The sequence below is a fragment of the Oryzias latipes genome, chromosome 1, assembly GCF_053564925.1.
Source record: "Oryzias latipes strain Hd-rR chromosome 1, Olatipes_Hd-rR_3.1".
Classification (NCBI taxonomy): Eukaryota; Metazoa; Chordata; class Actinopteri; order Beloniformes; family Adrianichthyidae; genus Oryzias; species Oryzias latipes.
Window position 1 is genome coordinate 42766176 of NC_136237.1, and position 24600 is coordinate 42790775.

General features: G+C 45.7%; 1 protein-coding gene across 3 annotated transcripts; it reads left to right on the forward strand.

The window, feature by feature from the left end:
* The first annotated feature begins 990 nt into the window (after nucleotides 1-990).
* Nucleotides 991-24329, forward strand: LOC110015914 (sterile alpha motif domain-containing protein 9). Of its 3 annotated transcripts, none has more exons than XM_023953853.2 (7): nucleotides 991-1073; nucleotides 1554-1621; nucleotides 1925-2091; nucleotides 6505-6608; nucleotides 8654-8755; nucleotides 18581-18641; nucleotides 18737-24329. In XM_023953853.2, the coding sequence occupies exons 4-7, from the start codon at nucleotides 6514-6516 to the stop codon at nucleotides 23552-23554; spliced, it is 5076 nt and encodes a 1691-aa protein (XP_023809621.1). In that variant the 5' UTR covers nucleotides 991-1073; nucleotides 1554-1621; nucleotides 1925-2091; nucleotides 6505-6513; the 3' UTR covers nucleotides 23555-24329. The 3 variants fall into 3 exon arrangements, with proteins under 3 accessions (XP_023809621.1, XP_023809622.1, XP_078804933.1); XM_023953854.2 differs by having other exon boundaries at nucleotides 998-1073; nucleotides 6462-6608; XM_078948807.1 differs by having other exon boundaries at nucleotides 1000-1073; nucleotides 1557-1621.
* The last annotated feature ends 271 nt before the right edge of the window (nucleotides 24330-24600 follow it).

Below are 24600 nucleotides of genomic sequence, written 5' to 3' on the forward strand. Positions count from 1 at the left end.
AACTTCCTGTTGGTTCACTGAAGAGACGACATGCGGCTTGAAGTTTTCCTCACAAAAAAACAAGAAGCTCTCCATAAAAATACAAACATTTATCGACTCACGAGTGATAGACAACACGCTGAAAATATCCACAGCTGGGGAGGACAACAGGGGTGGAAAAGATCTACCCTACGGCACGATCACGGTCCCTCATGAACAAACGCCCCCCCTGCTTCAAACGGCTTCATTTCTGGACAATAAAAACAGACTTTGGCAAAAAGTAGCACACCTGAGGTATTCTCTTAAACATACTTGAATGTAAGTATTGCAGGTATACTACAGACGTACGCAGTAGGAAGTATACTAAGTCAATACTTCAGACTAAATTGGAACATTTTGAGTCTTTAAAATTTAGACATTATATAAAAATAAACTTCCAGTGCCTCACTTTTCGTACAGACCAGGTGTACCTTAAAGTACTCTGATGTAGAAAATGTTTTCTGTTTCTTTCAAATGAAAAAACTGTTATTCAAAGTTGTGAACTGATCTCATGAAATATTCTGTTAGTGACCAGCGGGTCCTGCTCCCAGTCCCCCTGTGGGTGTGGGTGGGGGCCGTGACAGTGACCTTTGGGTTCCCTGTTATCACATGTGAGGAACAACCAGAGACTATTAGTCACCTGCTGGGTTTGTGATGTCACTGAAACGATGTAGCAGGAACGTCAGCGGTTCATAAATCACCATGTTGACTCAAAATGTGAACAAACATTTGGCTTCTATGGAGAAAAAACACAGACTTTAGCATAAACGTGTTTATTCATCTATTCATTTATTACGTTGGTCTCCTTTTCACAAATCAACGTTTTCTTTTTTCCTGCAATAGAAAGCTTTAAGCTGTAAATATGTGAGAAAGTTTATCTGAATGTCTTCAATTCATTCTAATATTGTTCTGTTTTGCCATGGTAAACATGTAAATGCACATTTTTTAAAACATCCCACCTGACACACCTGAGACAGTACGCATGCGCAGTAGTCGCACTGAAATCTGAACTGTTTAGAGTGAACCATCATCACAGGAAGTCCGTCCAGAAAAAGGTGAGTTTGCTTCTGATCTGTTGCTCCACAATCTGCGGGACGTTTGTCGATATAAAAGCAGACAGAGTGCGGGACGCGGACACAAGAATGCGTGGATTGAGTTTCTGCGGGGTTCTAACGCGTGACTCCGTTTTGATTCATCTCAAGCGCCGTGGTGCGTTCAGGCTCCCGTTTCGTTGCCGTTTTCAGTCTTTTGCTGTCGCAGCTCACAGTGCAGAGGAGCGTTTACGCTTTGGCTTCACAGAGGAGGCCGAGGGGCCAAAAGGAGGCCCTTCAGGAGGCCCTTCAGCCTCCTCTGACTGAGCGGAACCGCTGACCCAAGAAGGAACAGTTCTGGTCTGAGCTCGTTTCTGACAGGAAGCAAGCTGGGAGGGGTCAGAGTCTGGACCCGTCATCACCTGACACCTTACTTATTAGTTGGTTTTTAATCAGACTTGTGATGCGTTTGGGTTTGTGGTAACTCTCAGTTTCCTTCTTTAGCAGCAGAGGGAGACCAGAACCAGAACCTGCAGCTGCAGCACAGAAACTAAGGCTCAGACCTGCTGAAGGTGAGTTTCCTGTTGGCTTGTGGACTGGTTGGTGATACGATTAAAGTCTAAAGACCCAAACAGGATCTAATGTTTGAGGTTGATATATTCTTTATTGATCCCACATTGTAGAAATTCAATTGCTACAACAGTTCAGTGCAAAAAAAGAGAAAAAAAGAACAACATCAATGTGCATAAAGAATGAAAGGGTGTTTAAAATATGCAAAAATACAAAAGTAATAACATTTAACAAGAAGAATCTACACCTATATACACTATTACGACATAACATGTTGTCACGCCCCGCTGGTATGTCACTTGTAGCGGCAAAAAGGGGAGCCAAGCTGTCAACCAGTTGAGCTGTCAATCAACTGGCTGCGCTGGAGAGCTGTTCCACTCCCTTACGGCGCACGACTCGGACCGATATCAGAGAAGAGGAGGCAGACAGAGAAGCTGAGAGCGAAATCTCCATTCCAGCAGAGCAAGCCCAGGTATTTTGAACACACACAACAGTGAACATCACACATGGGTCATCACCCTCTCCCCCTCCCTCACTCATGGTGCAACATAAAGAAACAAATATAACAGGAAGGATTAACGAAGGGTGGAACAACAAAAGCGCCACATGAAAAGAAACGTAGGCAAAAAGAAACACCCACGCTAGACCCTATTTTGACCAGAGGGCCGCATCCCACAATCCCACGCGCTGCCAGCAGACCCGACGTGCACGTGACCTCCACCACAATGTTATACGTAATCTTCTTTCTCTTTCGGCTTTTCCCATCAGGGGTCGCCACAGCGAATCATCCTTTTCCACCTCACTCTATCATGGACATCTTCTACCCTAACATTAGCCAACTTCATGTCCTCTGTTAAGACATCCATGTATCTCCTCTTTGGCCGTCCTCTTGCCCTCCGGCCAGGCAGCTCCATCTCCAACATCCTTCTACCAATATATCCACTATCCCTCCTCTGAACATGTCCAAACCATCTCAGTCTGGCTTCTCTGACTTTGTCGCTAACACAGGCAACATGAGCCGTCCCTCTGATGTACTCGTTCCTTATCCTGTCTAACCTGGTCACTCCTAAGGAGAACCTCAACATCTTCATCTCCGCTACCTCCATCTCAGCCTCTTGTCTCTGTCTCACTGCTACCGTCTCTAACCCATAGAGCAGAGCTGGTCTCACCACTGTCTTGTACACCTTTCCTTTGAGTCTTGCTGACACTCTTCTGTCACACAACACTCCTGACACTTTCCTCCACCCGCTCCAACCTGCCTGCACTCGCCTCTTCACCTCTTTTCCACACTCCCCATCACACTGAACTGTTGACCCCAAGTACTTAAACTCCTGCACCTTCTTCACCTCAGTCCCCTGTAACCTAACGCTTCTACCTTGATCCCTCTCCTTCAGACACATGTATTCTGTCTTACTACGACTGACCTTCATACCTCTTCTTTCCAGAGCAAACCTCCACCTCTCTAGCTGTTCCTCCACCTGCTCTCTACTCTCACTGCAAATTACGATGTCATCCGCAAACATCATTGTCCAGGGAGATTCCTGTCTTACCTCGTCTGTCAGCCTGTCCATCAGCATAGCAAACAAAAAAGGACTCAAAGCTGATCCTTGGTGTAGTCCCACCTCCACCTTGAACTCCTCTGTCTGACCTGCAGCACATCTCACCACCGTCATACTTCTCTCATACATGTCCTGAACTACTCTGACATACTTCTCTGCCACTCCAGACGACCTCATACAGTACCACAGCTCCTCCCTCGGCACCCTGTCATACGCCTTCTCTAAATCTACGAACACACAATGCAGCTCCTTCTGACCTTCTCTGTACTTTTCCATCAACATTCTCAAAGCAAAAATGGCATCAGTGGTGCTCTTACGGGGCATGAAACCATACTGCTGCTCACAGATCTCCACCTTCTTCCTAAGCCTGGCTTCCACTACTCTTTCCCACAGCTTCATTGTGTGGCTCATCAACTTTATTCCTCTATAGTTGCTGCAGTTCTGCGTGTCACCCTTGTTCTTAAAGATCGGGACCAGAACGCTTCTCCTCCATTCCTCAGGCATCTTCTCACTCTCTAGAATCCTATTGAACAACCTTGTTAGAAATTCCACTGCTGTCTCTCCTAAGCATTTCCATACCTCCACAGGTACGTCATCAGGACCATCGGCCTTTCCGCTCTTCATCCTTTTCAGAGCCTTCCTAACCTCATCCTTTCCAATCTCTGCTACTTCCTGCTCCACAACAACCACATCTTCCTCCCTTCTTTCCCTGTCATTTTCCTCGTTCATCAGCTCCTCAAAATACTCCTTCCATCTTTTCTGTACACTCTCTTGGGTTGTTAGCACCTTTCCATCTCTGTCCTTAATCACCCTTATCTGTTGCACGTCCTTCCCATCTCTGTCTCTCTGTCTGGCTAGCCTGTACAAGTCCTTCTCTCCTTCCTTTGTGTCTAACCTGTCATAAAGCTCATCGTAAGCTTTCTGTTTGGCCTTTTCCACCTCTCTCTTCACTCTACGCTGCGCTTCCTTGTACTCCTGTCTACCTTCCTCAGTCCTTTCTACATCCCACTTCCTTTTAGCCAACCTCTTCCTCTGGACGCATTCCTGTACTTCCTCATTCCACCACCAAGTCTCTTTACCGTCTTTCCTCTTTCCAGATGACACACCTAGCACCTTCCTACCTGTTTCCCTGATAATCTCTGCTGTAGTTTCCCAGTCCTCTGGAAGCTCATCCTGACCACCCAGGACCTGCCTCAACTTCTGCCTAAATTCCTCACAAGTTTCTTCATTCTGTAGCTTCCACCACTTGGTCTTCTTGCGGTTTTCCCTCTCTTCTTCTTCCTGACCTCCAGAGTCATCTTACACACCACCATGCGGTGCTGTCTGGCTACACTCTCTCCTACCACCACTTTGCAGTCGTTAACCTCTCTCAAATGACCTCGTCTACATAGGATGTAGTCCACCTGGGTACTCCTACCTCCACTTCTGTATGTCACTCTATGTTCCTCTCTCTTCTGGAAGTAAGTGTTGACTGCAGCCATTTCCATCCTCTTCGCAAAGTCCACCACCATCTGTCCCTCCAGATTCCTTTCCTTCACACCAAACCTGCCCATCACCTCCTCATCACCTCTGTTGCCCTCACCACAATGTTATACGTAATAATAACATTAAATAAAGTAAAAGACAAAATATTCGGATGGGCTATGGATGCATGATGACCGGTTTGTACCTGCATATTTAAAGCATATGAAGCTGTTTTGTCTTTTAGGTTCCAACTTTTCTTGTGTTTTATTAAAGACTTTCTGCTCAAAGACACTTAAATGATGTCGTGTGTTGGTGTGCAGAGAAATGTCCTCATCTGGACAGCTGTCCATCACATGAATGATATGAATCTTTCTGGAGCCGCTGCTGTTCCTCTCTCTTAGCAGGACTGTTCCTCTGACGGGTCCTGGGAGCAGTAACTAAAAAAGACGACATAAAGGAGTGTCTGTCAGCTCTAATGTGTTAGCCGGTGGAGAGCCACTCAGTGACTTGGATCCACCTTTGTGCTTCAGCTGCTCACCTGCAGAGGTCTCTGTTAACAGACGGGACGCTGAAGTTTGGACCAGCTGGAGACTCCTGAAAATCCAAAATGACATTATTGGTTATGAGGGAAAAGAATTTAAGGTTAAAAAAGGAAACGTGAAATGAAAAGATTGAGAGCTGAGCAGATCTGGACGCTACGTAGTTTGTCCAAGTGGGGTTACCGTAGTGTGACGTCATCATCAGTGTCAGGCCCCCGAACACTTATTGCAGTTCAAACAGTTTTGGTACCAACACCGGTGGAGCAGGTCGGTCCATCCTGATCCTCCTGGAACAGCAGTCGAGTGTCAAAGGTTCCACCAACACGTTCAAGTCCCTTTTCCTCTTGTTGTTTCCACAGGTTACATTCCAAAACTGTTAACAAAAATATTATTATAATTACTATTAGAGAAATTCAATTCAATTCAATTCAATTCAATTTTATTTGTATAGCCCAAAATCACATCAACAGTCGTCTCGATGGGCTTCTTAGTCAAACATGAACTCAAAAGGATCACGAATACAAAGAGTTCAATAGGAAAATACTAAAATGAACTAACAAACTGACTAAGCTATACTGGCATCCCTGCCCTTAGACCCCCCTTCTCTGTAAGGAAAAACTCCCCAAAAAACCGGATTCCGGAAAAAACGAAGAAACCTCAGGGGTGTCCACATGAAGGAGGGATCCTCCCCCAGGACGGACAAGCGATTTACCAGAAATCTTAGAGAAGAATTAACTTATCTAAATCTACAACTACATATATAAAAGTCCAGCAGACGAGCTTCATCCAGCCGTGGTTGTGGGGACAGTCAAAGGCGCGAGTCGAGCCGGAGACAGGAAACACAGCCAGGTGTAGGAGCAGGAGCAGAGACGAGGTACTCGGTCAGGAACTGGAGCACGGATGAGCCAACTGGAGTCTGGAAGCACTCCCACTCCCCAGGAGGGGAGAGGGAAAGAGGGACAATACATGAATCGCACTGCACCAAACAGAGGCATGGAGAACTAAATGATAAATAATGATCAAGAATAGAGGAGAGGAAGGGTAGAAGTAAAAAAAGGAAAGAGGACAGAACCCCAGTGCACCATAGTTACCCCAGCTTCAACTTCTAGCAGCCTTTTAAAAGAAATAGTTATTATTAAGTTTAATTTAAACAAATTAACATTAAGTTAAATAATCTCTGAGAAAGGCTTTTATTAAAATGAACAGAAATGTGGTTGCACATGTTTGGATCATCTTTAGAAAAATCTTGTGGTCGTTTTAAAACCCTGATCCTGTCGCAGGGACTCTGCTTCCTTCTCATCTGTGACTCTTGATGCTCTACAGCTGCAGAGGATGGAGGCTGACAGGAGGGAACACATCACTTCCTGTCCATCGGTGGCGAGTAACAAGTCAAAAGATGAACATCTGAACTTCTGCAGGGACATCCGGTCAGTTGGCATCATTTTTTCCTCTGGCCTTTCTAACATGTTTGATTTAAGAATGAACAATTCTGTTGGTTTTTTGGGGGGGTGCAGTCTCTCCAGCGTGTCCCTACATGCCTGGAACACCTCCCCAGAGAGGCATCCAGGGAACATTCTTACCTGATGCCGTGTCACCTCACTGGTTCCTCTCAAAGAGGAGGAGCGGCAGCTCTACTCTGAGCTCTCTCCAATCTCTAAAACATTCCCCACGTCCTTAGCAACGCGTGTCCAACCGGCCATTTCCCATGAACAGCTTAAATGCGTGCAAATGAGCATTTCAGGCTTCCACATTCTAAACTTCCACAACCTGTCTGTTCTGCAACCTTTTAATACTAAAAGAGAAGTTTGGTCCAGTTTCTCACAATTGACTATTAGAGAACTGGAACGAGCCAAAGCGAAGTGATCAGTAGAAAACTGTTTACTTCCTGCTCCAACCAAATGAAGTCAACGATACAGACACCCCCATGTTGGAACTAGACGTCGTCAGGAAACAGTGATTGGTCCGGGTATGTCTGAGTTAGCGTTTCTATGGCAACCACTCGCAGGATCAGGAGTGAGGTTGTTAGAAGACCACACCCCTACAAAAGCGGCCTACACAAAATATGTGGGCCAGCAGGCTCCACCTACTTTTACTGAGGCATCTGATAGGCCAGTTTATAACTGGAATAACTGGAGCTACAGAAAAAATATCTTAAAAAATGAGGATTATCAAGAAGATGTTAAAGGTATCAGATCCAGAACGGTTGTTCTGACCAATAGGACGACTGAGTAACAGCTGTTTGTTTTTCTATAGAAGTCCGGCACTTCCTGTGGGGAACGCCAGGGGGGCAGGGCTCTCAGTCCAGTTTTTAGAAACAGTTAATGGTTCTTACTGTGAGAACTTTAAAGTCTCACCTTTATTGTTTGGAATAATGCACTTTATGCAGTAGAGAAAGCTTTATTTTCCAGATTTTTTTTAGTTTGGCGTAAGGCTCCGTTTAGAAAAATAAAACAAGATCTTCCATAAAAACTCTGGTATAAAACTACCCCTAACAGAGGAGGGAGGGGTGACAAATACAGCACAGCGCAAAGAGCACACACCTGGTTCTTAGGTAGGTCACTGAACAGGTGACCATCCACGGGGAAAATCGGGTGTTAACAGGTAAACACACTGCTGAATCGCCTGAAATTCTCCCAAGGTCGTCCATTTATGTTTTTTTTTTTTGTCCATTTAGTTATTTAAAAAAATCTAGCTTTCAAATTTTTACAGTTATTTAAGCAGAATAGTGTTATATTTTTCTATATAACAATTTACATTTCTTTTACTTTTGACAACAGCATAGTATAGTTTAGACTTTTCTGAGCATAAATGTGTCTGTTGTTGAATCTCAGGGGGAAAAGTGTTGTTGTTGTTTTTCAAACCTCTGGTGTGATCCGACATTTTTATTGTTTGGACAAATGGAAAAATTAGTTTTCACTCTGAATTCCTGCAATACTAAACTTTCTACAGCTGCTGCTATAAAATCCAAGACGTGCATCTTCCTGTGTTAATCTGATTACTCATTAACAAATATCTGACCAGTGAAAAAACATTGTCTGTTTATGTATCTGATAACTCCAGAAATCAGACAAGGAACAGAAACGATTTCATTGCTCTGCTATCTTTATTGACCAACAAGAGAGATTCCATCACTCCTGTCAGGTGAACGCAGGGATCAAAGGTTGACGAGGCCTCAGCTCCCATTTTAAAAAAGGCTTCATGTTTTCAACATACGTGTTCTTTCTTCTCACTGAAAAAAGAAAAACCATCAGGAGATGAAGAAACATCTTTTATTACGCTTGTATGGAAAACACAAAGGTTTCATGTTACAGAAACTCACTTTTAGAGCCTAGCAACCCCTAAATGATTTTCCATAACAAATTCCAAAACAACAGAGGGAGTTTTTCTGGTCCAACCGGTTCTACTCCTCCAGAGAATCTCTTTTTATTTTCATCAGTGACACGTCTGCTTCTTTCTTTTTTTTTTACAACAGAACAAAGATGGACGTTGATTTGGGGGAGGACTCCTCTTCCTGCCCTTCAGTGGCGAGTGACAAATCAAAAGATGAACCTTTGACGTTCAGCAAGCACAGCAGGTGTGTGAGCATCAGGATCTCATGTGTGACCTTTAAAATTAGGCTTAACGGGTTATGTAGTACTCACAGAATCATTTCCACTCTAATTCAAGCATATCTGTATTTGTCACAGATTCAACAGATTGTCCCACTTAAAGCTGAGGTTGGTCTGGATCTCTGCCTTAGGCCATCTACTGGGGGCACATACGTCTTTTTTGTCCGGGTCTCTATCTTAGAATTGCTCTGGTTTCTGAGGACTTTATTTTGTTTGTCCTGAACAGACAGATCAGAACTGAACCATTGCTTTTCTTTTTGGACCTGGAAGGAAATCAGTGGGAGACTGGTGTAGATAAAGTGGAAGTAAAAGAAAGGAACAAGAGGTAAAGAAGTGAGGGGGTGATTTAAAACCCCCATAGGAGGGGGCAAGATTACAAATAACAGGAGGCATCAAGTTTTATTTGAATTTGGAAATCAAATCAAAGATAAAACTACAGAAGACAACAGAAATGTATATCTGTTGCAGCCGGCGGTCAGACGGTGTTTGTCCGGGTCCTGGTCCGGGTCCTGGTCCAGGTCTTTGTCCGGTTCCTTGTCCGGGTCTTTGTCCGGGTCTTTGTCCGGGTCTTTGTCCGGGTCTTTGTCCGGATCCTTGTCCAGGTCTTTGTCCAGGTCTTTGTCCGGGTCTTTGTCCGGGTCTTTGTCTGGGTCTTTGTCCGGGTCCTTGTCCGGGTCCTTGTCCAGGTCTTTGTCCGGGTCTTTGTCCGGGTCTTTGTCCGGTTCCTTGTTCGGTTCCTTGTCCGGGTCCTTGTCCGGGTCTTTGTCCGGGTCCTTGTCCGGGTCTTTGTCCGGGTCTTTGTCCGGGTCCTTGTCCAGGTCTTTGTCCAGGTCTTTGTCCGGGTCCTTGTCCAGGTCTTTGTCCGGGTCTTTGTCCGGGTCCTTGTCCGGGTCTTTGTCCGGGTCCTTGTCCGGGTCTTTGTCCGGGTCTTTGTCCAGGTCTTTGTCCGGGTCTTTGTCCGGGTCCTTGTCTTGGTCTTTGTCCTTCTGCAGCTGTTTTCAGTGTAACCCAATGAGTTGAGGTCAACTCATCTGCAGGTCAGAAGTCTGTTGATGTTCTGGGCTCACAACCAGCTTTTAGGGATTGTGAAGATCTCAGGCACCATGATTAGGCCTGAACAATAAACCGCAAATTTATCCTTATCGCGATTTCAAGCTGTGCAATATCCATATCGCAAAATTTGGCGAAAATCGCAATAAATGGTAAACTTTTTCTTTCTTTTTCCTTTTTTTAACTTGTCCTGTCCAACAGCTGGGCAGGCAGATGAGAGCTGAGGGCCTCTTGTGTTGGACATATTTTACTTTAACAAGAGGGGTTATTAATCTTCAGACAAACCAAAGGTATGTCTGAATAAACCCCTTTTGTAATTGAGGCCAAATTTTATTAATTTCAATCATGTTTGAAAATCTTTAGTGTTGGACCGGACGGAAAAGGAAAGAAGGGAAGAAGAGAGAGGGATGTTAGAGAGAGGGGGGGTAGGGGGTGATAGTAGGAGGGGAAGGGGGATAAGACCATGAAGCAGCATAAAGCAACAAGTTTGCTGGTTGTTTATCATTACGGTAAGGTTCAAATGTAGTACAAAAAGGGCGGGGCCTGTCCACACACACACTCAAATGTTATAAACACACCTGCTAGCTGCAAAAATGTCCACATGTCAACATGTACACAAAACAGATAGTGTTCACATGCATACTTATGCCTTAAAACCAACTAGTGTGAAATATTTCAGTCATTCAATCATGCAAACTGTTGGTGCATAGGTGAGTCAACACCTGTGCTCAGGTGAGTGTTTATGTTCTTCTAAAATGGATGGTGGAATGTGAAAAGAAGGAAGAGGAGCGCCCAGCCACCCCCACACCCAGACCCCCGCCGCAGCAGCAGCGGCAGCTGGAAACCCCAACGCCACACGGCAGCAGGCAGGGAACAACCGACCCAGCCCGACCCAGCCCGCCACCCAGGCCAGGATCAGCAGGACCGCCGCGAGGCCCCTAGAGCCAGAGAGCAGGGAGGCACGGAGGGAAAGGGAGCGCCGCCCCAGCCCAACCAGGAGGGCAGCCCCCCGCCGCGCCGGGAGAGCCCAACGCAGGGCCCCACCCGAGAAGGGCGCCCACAGCCCCAGACGAGCAGCACACCACCCCCCAGGAGTTCTGGGCATCCCCCCGCCCCAATCCCAGGTACGAGCCAGGACCCCCCAAGGGAGACCCGCCCCACACTCAAGGCAGCCACCCACCCGGCCCACGGTTGGTCCAGGGAGGAGCAAGCCAGGGGCCACCCGCCCCTGCCCAGGAGGGGAGCGCCCCGGGGAGAACGGGGGCCCACCAGGAGTGTTGTTAACTTAGCTCGACCAGGCTCGGCCACAGTTGGAGACTTGGCGGGGCCCAGCACCCAGGGGCAAGGACCCGAACCCACCCCCCAGGGACACGGACACCCCCGGCTCAGGTGTAATGTGAACCCCCCCCCCCCCCCCCCCGTGCAGAGAGAGCACCGCCAGGCCCAGGAAACCGGCTCACCAGGGGAAACGGCCACCGTTGCCAAGGACCCCGTACCCCCCACCAGGGAAGGGGTAGGGGACAGATGGTCCTATGTCCCACCCTCCTTGCAAATGTGTGTGCGTGTATGTGTGTTTGAGAGGGTCTGTGTGTGCATGTGTGTGTGTTTATGTTGGAATGTATATTTTGAGGGGGGAGGGGTGTGTGTACTAATGGGGGTGCAGTTAAAATTGGCGGGTAGGGCACTGAGGGGACATCTCCTGATTACTCACAGTGATGTCCCCCCACCCCCTCACCCTAAAATGAGGTAATATGAGGAATGGGGTAAGTTGGGGACAGCTGGAAGACTGTCCCCCGGTGGTCAAACAGCCGTCCCCTGGCCCCCCCAGACCAGGGGCCCCATCCCAGGAGGCTCCGACAACCCCGGCCTAGCACCACCCACCCCACACAGAGAGAGAGAGGAGCCAGAAAGCGCCGGCCCCCCGGAGCAAGACCAGGCCCCCACCCCCAAGTGCCGACCCTAGAAGAGCTCTGGTCAGGCCTCGACGGGGCCGAGGCAGCCAACCGGCCGGGGCAACCGCCGATTGCCTCAGCGGAGACCCCGACCCGTCAACCCCCCAAGATCCGGTACCAATAGTGGGCTCCCCCTCCCCCCCAGAACGCCCCCCCACAGGACAGGGCCGACAAGCCCCCCCCCCCCCTAGACCCCGCAGCCGAAGCGGATGACCCCCAGAGCGACCGGGGGTCCCAAGGGGGTTGTCCCGTCCCAGAGCCAGGGAAGGGCTGATCCCAGCCCAAGGTGTAGATGGGCAGCCCACCCAGCGCCGCTGGACCCCCCCCCCCCCCCCAAGCAGGGCCCCCGCCAACCCCCCCCAGCACAGGCAAAGGGACAAACCCCCCAAGCCAATTTAGGCCGCCACCCCACCCCCCCACCACGCACGCCCACATGCAAGCCCAGAGGACCACGCAGCGCCCCCGCCCGCCCCACTCAGGCACCCGACCCAACCCCCCGACCAACGGAGCCCCCACCACCGGCCGCCGGAGGCCCCGACCCCCACCCCGAACCACGGCAGAAGGACAAGGAGTGGCGACGACCAGGCCCCCCCACCCCCTAAGTCATGGAGTTAGCCATGGGATACCAGAGAGACTGAATTCTTCCAAAGTTACTTGAACTTTGGGCTGACATTTTTTCCAAGCTGATATGAGCAAGCAGCAGATTTCTGTGTTGACTTATATTTCAGTCAGACAACTCTTGCAGTAAGAAATATTTATTTGACATTTTTCCACATTCTTTAAGTTGGCATTCACATATTTTCGTTTGGCATAAGGCTCCGTTCAATTCCATAAAACTTCCATAAAATTTCCATAAAACTTTCGGGTAACAAAACCCCCCTTTACGGAGCCCACAGGTGGAAGCCGGGGAGGAGGGTGGGGCGAAGAATGAGCGCTGAAGGTAAGAAAGAATGAACAACTGCGCACCTGGCTTAAATAGGACGCTGAGCAGGTGAGTTAATTAACTGAACCGCCCTAGGGTATTTACCTGAAAAACACTGCAGCGAGTATCTGCCCGAAATACGATAAATCGTCATTTCAGTCAGACAACTCTTGCAGTAAGAAATATTTATTTGACATTTTTCCACATTCTTTAAGTTGGCATTCACATATTTTCGTTTGGTATAGGGCTCCGTTCAATTCCATAAAACTTCCATAAAATTTCCATAAAACTTTCGGGTAACAAAACCCCCAACACTAAAATCATCCAGAAGAGAAAATGTGAATGTATAATCAGTGTGTAATAAAATGGGGTGTGTTTTCGGCAGCATTCCATTTTCATTTCATTTCCCAGTATGACTGCTATGTGTGACCCGGCACCATTGACCGTTTGGGCCGCCCCCGTTCGAGTACAGCGCCACGAAGGGAACATGCTATGTAGTGGATCTGCTATGTGTGACCCGGCACCATTGACCGTTTGGGCCGCCCCCGTTCGAGTACAGCGCCACGAAGGGAACATGCTATCTAGTGGATCTGCTATGTGTGACCCGGCACCATTGACCGTTTGGGCCGCCCCCGTTCGAGTACAGCGCCACGAAGGGAACATGCTATCTAGTGGATCTGCTATGTGTGACCCGGCACCATTGACCGTTTGGGCCGCCCCCGTTCGAGTACAGCGCCACGAAGGGAACATGCTATCTAGTGGATTTGCTATGTGTGACCCGGCACCATTGACCGTTGGGCCGCCCCCGTTCGAGTACAGCGCCACGAAGGGGACATGCTATCTAGTGGATCTGCTATGTGTGACCCGGCACCATTGACCGTTGGGCCGCCCCGTTCGAGTACAGCGCCACGAAGGGGACATGCTATCTAGTGGATCTGCTATGTGTGACCCGGCACCATTGACCGTAGGGTCGCTCCCGTTCGTGGAAACCACTAGAGGAACATACTATCTGAAAGAGAGAGGGAAAGAAATAAAAGGGGAGCCAACATAAAATTACTTATACCTGATCTTAGAACGTAAGCTCACTTCCGCAAAACGCTGTGCAGAACTATAATTTAAACCGCCAAACAACCCGTATGATACACTAACTTAACATCCAATCCAAAGCTTCCGATGGCGTATGACATGCTTAACAGCCATTATTCAAACTTCTATTAAACTAAGAACAAGTTTGATGGCCATAAACTTCCATTTTGGCAACTATATATATACACGCGCTTAAGTAACATCCATTATTTCGAAGCTCCCAACGACAGTACCACGAACGAGCTTAATAGCCATAATTTTCTCCATTTGGCATACCAATTATAAGCGCTCAAGGAACATCCATATAAATGAGGTTCCATCCCAATATTAAGAACGAGTTCAATGCCCATATATACTATGCTTCATTGGCATACTACAAACAAATGAGCTTAAGAACCAGATTCGAGCTCCGCGCATACTATGATACAACTTAGAGCAACCTAAATTTTGAGGCTTCCACCTGGCTATAATTTTCTTTTAACATCTATAATCGAAGAATTTACATTCATTCTGCGGTTGACATTGATTAATTAATTCAGTCAGAAGTGTCATTGGAATGCAGTGGAGGTCCAACGCCCCGTCACTTTCAGTGCAGCAATAGGTACGTCGAGCAGTCATCGTTGCAGCACCAGATCAAGGAATGCATGGGTGACGTCATTTCCTGGAAACGGAGAAGCTGATCGGGGCGTAGGGGTTCGCAGGCTCAGGATGCGATGCATAGATAAAAACAAAGCAGTGTTAGTCTTGAAAAGAATATATAAATAACCCAGAAACTGATCAGTTTCAAAATGATTGAGATAAATTAAATAACAGTGCTTTTAAAAAACAAATCTGAGAAAGTGAAATTTAGTAGATAGTTAAGGTAAAGACCCATTGTGGATTTATCGCACCCTAGAAACCACCATAATTACAAATTCCAACAGTGAAATGATAGTGAAATATATGACCTGCACGAAATCTTAACACCAATTTTTTTATATATTCCAATGATGAGAAAAGTAACCTTTGACAGTTTCAGAGGGACGCACCTTCAGGAGGCCATCGAGGAGTAGTAGATGGAAGAGTAGCCAAGGAGATTTGTAGATGAGGAAGGTCAACATCCCACGTAGCAGAGGATTACAGCTCGGCTGGATTTGATGCCTTGTATTTGATATTAGTGGTTCTCAAATTTTTTATTTAGCCAAGGGCGACTGGATACTGCAAAAGAGAACTTGAGAGCCATGAGGGATCATAGGTTTTGATAGTATTTTTGCTAGACTGAACCTTAAGCATTTAGAGGCGGAGTATAACAAGCCTCTAAATGGGGATGCATCTAGCAGAGTGTCATCTGCTTAGAAAAGGCAGATAGAAGACTGACTTGTGGACACAAGATTTAACTCTTGAACTAAGCTTGAGAGCGCAAGTGATACATTTCCTACGGTCAGGGTAGAAGTTGCTCAAGGTGTTATTTAAACATTAACCAAGTCAACCTATGACACAATACTATCATTCAATATTGAAACAGCCTTAATATAATCTCCAAGGATGAAATAACCTGACGACCCCTTAAGAACCATCAGAGCTGTAGATTCTGGCGGCCGGACAAACACAAACCACTCTTCTTAAATCCTTTTCCCCCAAACCAGAAGGCGCAGACTCAGGAGAACAAGTGGAGGGAGCCTGAAGACACAACAGGTATCACAAAACCACTCCAGGCATAGAGAGGGAAAGATCAAACGCAAAACACGAAAATCCAGAACAGGAACACGTGGCCCAGGATCGAACTACCCAGGACAAGAACACAAGATGAACGGATGACCATAGGACCAAAGCTACAGCAAACGTCAGGTGGGCCAATCATTGACGAATCATATCCAACCAAAGTTTGAATAAACGACATGCTGCACAAAAAAACTAGAGATGACATAATGGGGAGAGACAAGCATCAATGAACCACCCAAATCTATAGAAGAAAAATAAATCCGGACGGGTGGAGGACCGTACATTATAGATAACGTGGAAACCCAATTTTGAAAATAAAGTTTTTCCACAGATTCAAAAGACCAAGGATACAAAGGAAAGTTGGCCACCAAGAAATCATCAATAACATGCAAAATGAAGGGCACCAAGCGCCTACAAATATCCAGTACAGGGCGATAATAAAGTCGATTTTATGAGGACTGCCACGACAACGGAAAGGCAAACCGGCAAACACCTTGAGCGCCAACTGAAGGCCAATAGACGCCACTGAGAGGCATAGAGGCAGAACAGGGAGACCATCAGTGACAGTCATCCTCAGCCTTATATCGCGCTCGGAGGAAAATCGTGGAGACAGCATGGGGAGCTGAAGAAAATGTATACTAATCCTGAAGGCGCATGGGGAACCAGGCCACTGATGCCCAGAAGATTAACTGCGAGGCGCTAACAGGTCCAGATCAAGTCACGTCAACCTGAACACTTCCTAGGGGCCACCCTCAGTGGCGGCTTTGAAAACGATGCCCCGGAAGAATCCATCACATAGCCCCCACAAACCTCCAACCAAACTAGAGAGAGAACAACAAATTAACTGTCCAGCCGGGAAAACAAGGCCGCGACGAGACCGACACACTCACTAATGCGGCCGACGCAAGTCCCTGAGGACAGGGCAGGACCCACTGGGGTACACAGACCGGGGAAAAACAGGCGAAGCAGAACCAGATGCAGAATGTGCGGGGGCAATGAACGACGATCGCTGAGTGAATAAAATGAGCCATAGACGCTGCATAAGAGAGACCAATCATAGGGAAAAATGTCCACAGAGCAGAGACGGGTCCAAGAGACACTGATTCACATTCTAACTAACCAGCAGCTACAACAACGAGGAAAACAAACAGAAGAACCGCCATAATAATAAAGCCAGCATCAAATTAAAGATAAGATTTACACACAGCTCCCAAAGAACAAAACAGCAACAGAAAACAAATGCTAAAAGCCACGATAAATTCAGCCAGCATGAGAAACCTGTCCAAGCGAGGACTGCCAGCCTTCACAACCACAGAAAGGACCCCACAACCCCTGAAAAAACAACCGGACGACGCAGAACTACGCAGCAGAAAAGGAATCAGAAGTGCATCATGAAGGACCCGGAGTCAAAACTACAATTCCCAGGGTCCTTAGGGGCGTGACGTCACCGAAGTAAACAGGAAGTGAGACGCAGCCATAGAAAACTACACGGGAAAAGTACCGCACGACGCTCACCGTGGATAATTGGGGTGACCACGGCAGACGAGAAGACCCGGACTACTCCTGATCGGGGGGCACGGACATCCCGAACATCGCGGAAAGCACACCCCTTGCAGATGCACGCGACCGCGGCGAAACGAACGCGCTGTGCGCCGTCAGCCGCCCGCGGATCGGAGGAGAAATTAAGGAGAGCAGACGCGGCGAAATGAAAACCCCACATCAGAAAGATGGGGATCATCCATCCGAAGGACGGGGGAACACAGCAAGATGCCGAAAGAGACGGAGACCCGCGGCCTCGGAGACCGGCGAAGAATGAGCGCTGAAGGTAAGAAAGAATGAACAACTGCGCACCTGGCTTAAATAGGACGCTGAGCAGGTGAGTTAATTAACTGAACCGCCCTAGGGTATTTACCTGAAAAACACTGCAGCGAGTATCTGCCCGAAATACGATAAATCGTCATTTATATTTTTCTTGTTTTTCCAATATATTAAAATATTTTTTTTAGCAATACAAAGAGTTACGAAAATGATAGATACTAATCCTTCTTCTATATCGATAAATGGTAAACTTTAAATGTGCTAAAATAATCTCATGGCAGCTTGAACTATTTAACAAATTGAATAAATCCATTTATGCATTCGACCAATCAGATGCAGCCCTTGATGTTGTTGACCAATCGGATGGAGCTTTTATGTTAGATGTTGGCTTCCTATGTAGACGAGGGTCATTTTGAGAATAATTTAAGTTATTTTGACTCTTATTTAAATTAAACTGTTCCAGTGAAATGGCGATGTTTTTGTTGTTTTGATATTTGTTCAAGTATCGCAAGTTATATCGTCATCACAATATTGATCGCTAATATCACATATCGCAAGTTTTCCTCATATCGTGCAGCCCATCAACTCATGACCCCATCAACTCATTACTAAGTCCATGATCAAACATTTTTCAGTTGATGACAACCAGAACTCTGGACCGGTCTAGTGGTCCATTTGGTGTAAAGATTGTTGTACAGTCTCTCACGCGGGTGGTCTAAATTCTTTTTTGATGTTTTTCAAAATCCAAGCTTTCTTGGCCATTTCACCATTCCCTTCTGGTCAGATGGTCACTCAGATGAACAGCAGATCCTTTCTTTTGCTTCATCGAATCTTGTTTGTGTTTTTGATTCACAAACCTGATCCGTCTCCTCCCTCCCGGGGAGCGGGTGGCAGGTCTCTATGTTCCTTCCTTGATGGGTTGGAGAACTAGTCTCTCCAGGCAAGAACTAGTCTCAACAGGCAAGAAATCTGTTCAGGTCCTCTGTAAACCCTGCATCTGGTTTCCTGGTGTTGCAGCACAGCCTCTGTGGTTGTTGAAGGTGTGGATTTCCTGACATACCTGTTGGGGTTATTGCTGCGTAGGTGGTCTTCCATTGTCCTCTTGTAGGCTGTACTTGGTGTGCAGGAGTAGAGAGAGTGGAGTGTTTACTAAAGTCTCTAGCATTCACTAAAGATCCCCTTTCTGAGACAAATGTTTCTGCAGGGCAGTACTTAAAGAAAGTGCATGATACCATGTTGAAGTGTTTGTGTTTTATTTATAGGAATATGAATCCAACAGCAACTGCATCAATAATGAAAGATGACGGACTGCAAACAAAATATGTATGGTTTTTCTCTTTCATAATGTTTTCTTGTTGGATTTTTGCTTTCCTAAACATATTCTGCTAATTTACATTTGTTAATGCTTTCTTTTGCAGGAGAAATCTGACCTTGAGCTGCCACTGAGGATTGAAGATTGGACCAAAGACCACGTGAAAGCCTGGCTAGTCTGTAAACTCAGAGTATCAGAGAAAGTTGCACAGAATCTCTATGACCAGGAGTTGTCTGGAGCTTGCCTCACCTCCTTTGAGAAAGACGATTTGTTAGATCTAGGTGTTCCACGAGCCCCAGCTTTACAGATTTTAAGAGAGACTGAAAAGTTCAGGAGACATTCAGACACGTTGGTGTCCAGTGTTGGAACACCACACAGTGATTATGAGGTCAAAAAAGCTCAAGACATGTCAGGAAGATTGAATGAATTCATGGAAACGGAAACAGTGTCATCAGATTCAGGAATTCAGAGTCTAAGTTCTGCAATGCAGATGCTCGAAATGCCACAATACAAAATGAAGTTAGGCCAAGATGAAAGCTCAAACTATGCACATAGTATGATTGAGATTCCTGACAGTGAAACAGCTGTACAACCTCAAAAGTCCTTTAGCCAGCTCCGACCCTTTGATAAAAGTAATTCCTCCATGTTTTATATGGAAAATGCTATTCTTCCCCCCATGGCTGGGCCAAGTAATCTTATTGATCCCGTCCACGAGTATGTCCTCTTTCCAAATGATGATGAAGCCAGTGAAAAGGAGATTCTTTATGAATTCAAAAAGGAAGTGTTTTGTTTTTCTGCTAGCTGCATGAATTCCCGAACCAACGGAACTATACATTTTGGAGTAGACAGACTGTCAGACCGTGAAGAGATTGGCCAAGTGGTTGGGCAAAAGATCAGATCTTTCAGAGACTACAATCAGGCTTTTGAATCGTCTTTTGGAGAGTTCTTTGAGGAACAGCATGTTGATACTGCAAGAATGTGCATTAGAGTACCACATTTTATTCAAGTTTGCCATCGAGATGGAACCACCTCAGACAGATGGGTGATTGAAGTAGATGTAGTCCCAGTTTATTCACAGACACTAGATACAATCTTTTATGCTCAACTGGGTATTATGGCTGCAGACGAAAGTCAGCACTGCAAAACAGAATGTCTTTTTATCCGGGATGGTCCACAATCTACTAACATTTTAGAGGATCCGAATCCTCGAGTTACTCAAAACAAACTGAAAGGCTTGACTGATAAAGTGAAGAGCTGGGCAACAGCCCGAAAATCTGCTGATGAAAGATGTGAAAACCGGATTTTTCAAAGCAATCAGGGTCAAAGGCTGAAGCAACTCATAACACGGGGGAAAGATGCATTTGACAGCTATCTTCAGGTTATTGTTGTCACCGACAAATGTCCACCAAGCCAGCTGGAGTTCATGGATTTTCTGAAAGAGATGAGGGTCTTTGCTGTACTTGAGTTTGACCCGGAGTCTGACGTGAACGGAACATGCAGTTTTTACAGAAAAGATTGCGTTGCCAATCTTCACTTTCCAAACATGTACACTGCACAAGACAGCATGTCTACAATCATTGGAAAACTAAACCTGTATAAGCACACCAGCTGGATTTTCTGCAATGGGCGTCTGAATGAGGAGAACGAGGCAGACAAGGCACTAACACCCAGCGAATGGATTAAGAGACGCTCCGGGGAGATCAGCAGCATGGTAACCTGGCTTTGTAACCCAGAATTGATTTCCAAAGATAAACTCTTGGTCATATTTGTTCTTCACTCTGCAGTAACTGAAATCTCAAGCCCAATTCTAGAGACATTCTGTGCAATGTATCGCTCTCTGGAAGGCGCTGAGAACATGTTGTGCTTATGCAGAGATTCAGATGTATTCAATGACTGGAAGCGTCTGGTAGAGATTCGGTGCCAGGAAGAAATTACCAATAAATGCATCTACGAACTGAGTCTTAATGAGATATCAAGCACCATCAAGAAACTTAAAGAACCAAAAACACGATCTTCACAGAGATACCTGCCATCGACAGGCTCCAGCTCGGTCCTGCTGGCAAAAAAAGAGGAAGAACTCATGACTGTCTTAGACATTTTGTGTGAAAATGAGTGTGAGAACACAGAAATCGAAACAAATGAGTCTTTCCAGGAGTTCAAGAAAAAAACCGAAGAGGACTTTTACAGAGGAGGACAAGTTACATGGTGGAACTTCTACCTCTCAGAGATTGAGAACAGCCTGCCTTTCATCCAACGAGACAAATACAATGAGTTGTATGAGCTGATCGTACCTGTTGGAGTCCCCACATCTCAATGTGCCATGATCAATCTCTTCCATCACCCTGGATGTGGGGGGACTACTCTAGCAATGCATGTTCTTTGGAACCTGAGGAGTAAGTTCAGATGTGCTGTTGTCAAGAACAACAAGGCAACCAACAATGACATTGCCGTGCAGGTCATAAACTTACTCACTTATGGAAGACAGAGTCAGCCAGGCAACACACCTGTCCTCCTATTGGTGGACAACTGGGATGATGTGGAAGATCTAAAGCTGTGCCTTCTGAGTGTTTCTCGTGAGAAAAACCAACAGAGCAATCTGATGGTAGTCATACTGAACTGTGAGAGAACACAGTTTCCTGAAGAAAGATCTCGAAATAGCCGCATTCCAAACGTGTTTATAACCAACAAGCTGTCCCCTAAAGAGCAGAAACTGTTTTCTGCAAAACTCCAGCAGCTCGAGAATGACCATGAGAAGCCTGACACCTTCTACGCCTTCATGATAATGACTAATAACTTCAGTGAAACCTATATCGCTAATGTGGTGAGCAACACCGTTAAAGACCTTGATGCCACTAGCCCACAAGGCAAGCTCTTTTCTTTCCTGGCCCTGCTGAACACCTTTGTCAATGGATCCTACATATCACTGTCTCTCTGCGAAGAGTTGGTTGGCATCAAGAATCCCCTATGGAAGCAAGAAACTCTCGATGAAAAAATGGATCCTTATTCCAGCCTTCTGATTACGTTTACTGTTGAGGAGCATGGCACCTATCAGGCAGTGAGATTCTTGCATCAAATGATTGCTCAAAAGTGTCTTGACATTCTAAAACAAGACCACGGTCTCTCTCTGTCTGACATGGTAATGGACATCTTGGAGTGTGACACAGTCTATAAATCATGCATGGGCAAAGATTTCCTTTATCAAAACATTCAGAGCATGCTTGTCACGCGCCACAGAAAAGAACAAGGTGGGGACAAAAACACACAGTTTTCTCCATTAATTGAGAAAATAAATGAAGAAGAAGGTTCTGAGAAAATCAAAATTGTCCTGGAAAAAGCCACAGAGAGGTTTGACAGAAGTGCAACACTTCCTCAGGCACTTGCAAGACATTTCTACTTGAACGAGAAAGACTTTAATTCTGCTCTTCATTGGGCCAAGGACGCGCAGGGAAAAAACCCAAATTCTTACATTGCTGACACGGTTGGACAAGTGTACAAAAGTCAACTCAAAAAGTACATTGATGACTCAGGTAATCCCACCCCCGAAGTGCTAAAAGAATGCCTGATTGTGGGATCCAAGGCTGTTAAGGCATTTCAGTATTCTCAGGAACTGGCCAATAAAGATGAACAGATGGATCCATTTGAGATGCACAACATAAAGAGATCAAAGTCCTACAACACATCTGGTTATGTTGGAGAAATGGAAGTCATGATGGTCCTTCTTGACAATATTAAAGGTCTCCCTTCTTTTCAGGCCAACAAACTTGAAGAAGACAAAATGCGTCAGTTTCTCAAAGGTCACATTTCAGCAAACCAGTTACATCTTGATCACAGCAACACAACCGCCGGCCAGTTTGTGGCTGTCCTGACAGAACATGAGAGATTTTTGGCTTCCTTCAAGCCGAAACTCAAAGAAATATTTACCTTTTTTGAAAACTACTTTACTTATCTACGACAGAGGTCCCAGGAAAGGGAAGCGGCCGATGAAAGAAACAAAAAAAAGTTATCAGAACTATTCCGAAAGTACATTGAGATCTTCAGCAGTTCAGAAGAAGAGAAGGCATCTGAAAAGGCCAAGAACCCAAAGCTTAGTCTCCATCAGGAAGTAATGGACCAAATGAACTATCTGGAAATGAAGCGAGTAGATTCCTTCGCTGGACTTCTTCAGTGTCTAACTGAGAAAACTGCAAAAGAAATGGAGTTTGTTCTCAATAAATGGAAGTTTATCTTTGAGAACACGCCTTCTAGATCTGGAACCACACTGAACTTCATCTTGGCAAACATAGTGATGCACTGCATCAAGCCCTCTTCAAAGCTGGTGAAAAGGTACGAGGAGTTGGTTGACCTTTTGGACAAGGAACTGCAAAAGGAAGGAACCCGTTCAAATTTGACTGAGATGTACTACCTATCAATGCTGCTCATGTGGCCTGCAAAAGACAGAAAACTGGAGAGCACTCCAACCTATAAGGATATCAGCACTTATGTCATGTCAGCCAAGAAATCTTTCCATCGACGCTTTTCTCACTTGATTCCAGCTCGAAGTGCAATAGCTCATTTTTTTCTGGGGAACTCCAGTGGATTAAAGCGAATAGTACCCAAAGTGAAGCTTGACAGAATTCTTGCCCAGGTGTATAAACAGGACAGTTGCAGCTGTCAGAGTAGTCAGCCACGTAACGTGCACCGTCTGTGGCAGAGTGGAACTGCGTGGAAGGAGCCCGACGTGCAGAAAGAACTGTTGAGGGTTAAAGGGAGATCAGAAAACGGGGAAATCTACATCAACTATGGAGGAAACCTGAAAATGTTGGTTCGCCCAGCTTATCTGGGTGACATCCGGACTGGATACAGCCGGGAGGATGTACTTTTCTACCTGGGATTTACTATGGAAGGTCCGGTGGCATACGATGTACAGTATGAAAATGACAAGTGAACACAGCCTGGTTACAAATGGCCAGAAAACAATGAGCAGTGAAGGAAATGGTCACAAGGTCATAGTCTGTTTTAGTGTTCCACTTACATAAAAGGGGCGTGGCTTTAAGTACTTCAATTCAGATAAGTGTGTGTTATTCTGATTAATCCAACCACTTTAGATCATATTTTACTGCTCTATCTACTGAAGAGCAAAAGAAAGATTTTACAGTTTGTGTCAGATTTGAAAGGTTAATATTACTGCCTGTATTACATGAACTTTGACTGGATGTGTCTGCCAATAAACCTTTTTCCTTTACAATCTCATATTAGCTAAATATTAAAATATTTAATACTGTGGGGAATCAACAATAAACACAAGTGCCTCTTTGATTACGGAGGTGGTTGGTGGCACATGAGACCACAGTGCCGGACCACCAGCTAAAACCCACATAGAATAGTACATTTGATTTTTCCGTTGTTTATAAGTGTATATAAATAAAACTGTTCTAAAAACAACTACTTTTTTAAAAGCCTGTTCACTTACGTTTATATCATATGTAGCATATGTGATTTTATGTCGTTTCATAAACGCCTCTCCCATCACTTCTGTCACTGTTTATAATTCATGTTGAAGCAGAAATGCAGGCCTGGTAGTGACATGCAGGTTGACATGAACCGTCTCATGTTTGTGCTGCATTCTTCTGATTTTACTTTGGTGTGTATGAAAGACCTGAAAGTGTCTGCATTGCTTTATTTGGGGTTTTACTCAATAAACTTTCTCCTATTGGCTGAAATTTCTCTGATCAAGTTTCTTCAATTTAACAAGACACAACGCTGATTGTCCGGCTGACGCGACACAGATCGTAGAAACGGCTACATACATGTGCATGCGCTTGGTGCAGAAGCTGACAATGTGGTAAAGTTTTTATCCAATCATCTTTCAGCATGCTTGTGTTTTTGGGTTCTATGAAACCTGCCAGAGACCTTCAGAATCCATGAAGAAGGCCTCTGTGAGCAGGAGAGGGAGACAGCTGCAACAGCCAATGAGAAGTCTGGAACACCAGA

What these genes read in the sequence shown, in the direction of transcription:
- LOC110015914 (XM_023953853.2), top strand. Translation starts at nt 6,514, where the DNA reads ATGGAGGCTGACAGGAGGGAACACATCACTTCCTGTCCATCGGTGGCG. An exon ending in AACTTCTGCAGGGACATCCG is followed by an intron (nt 6,609 to 8,653) that starts GTCAGTTGGCAT and finishes TTTTTACAACAG; the next exon opens with AACAAAGATGGACGTTGATT. An exon ending in ACGTTCAGCAAGCACAGCAG is followed by an intron (nt 8,756 to 18,580) that starts GTGTGTGAGCAT and finishes TTTTATTTATAG; the next exon opens with GAATATGAATCCAACAGCAA.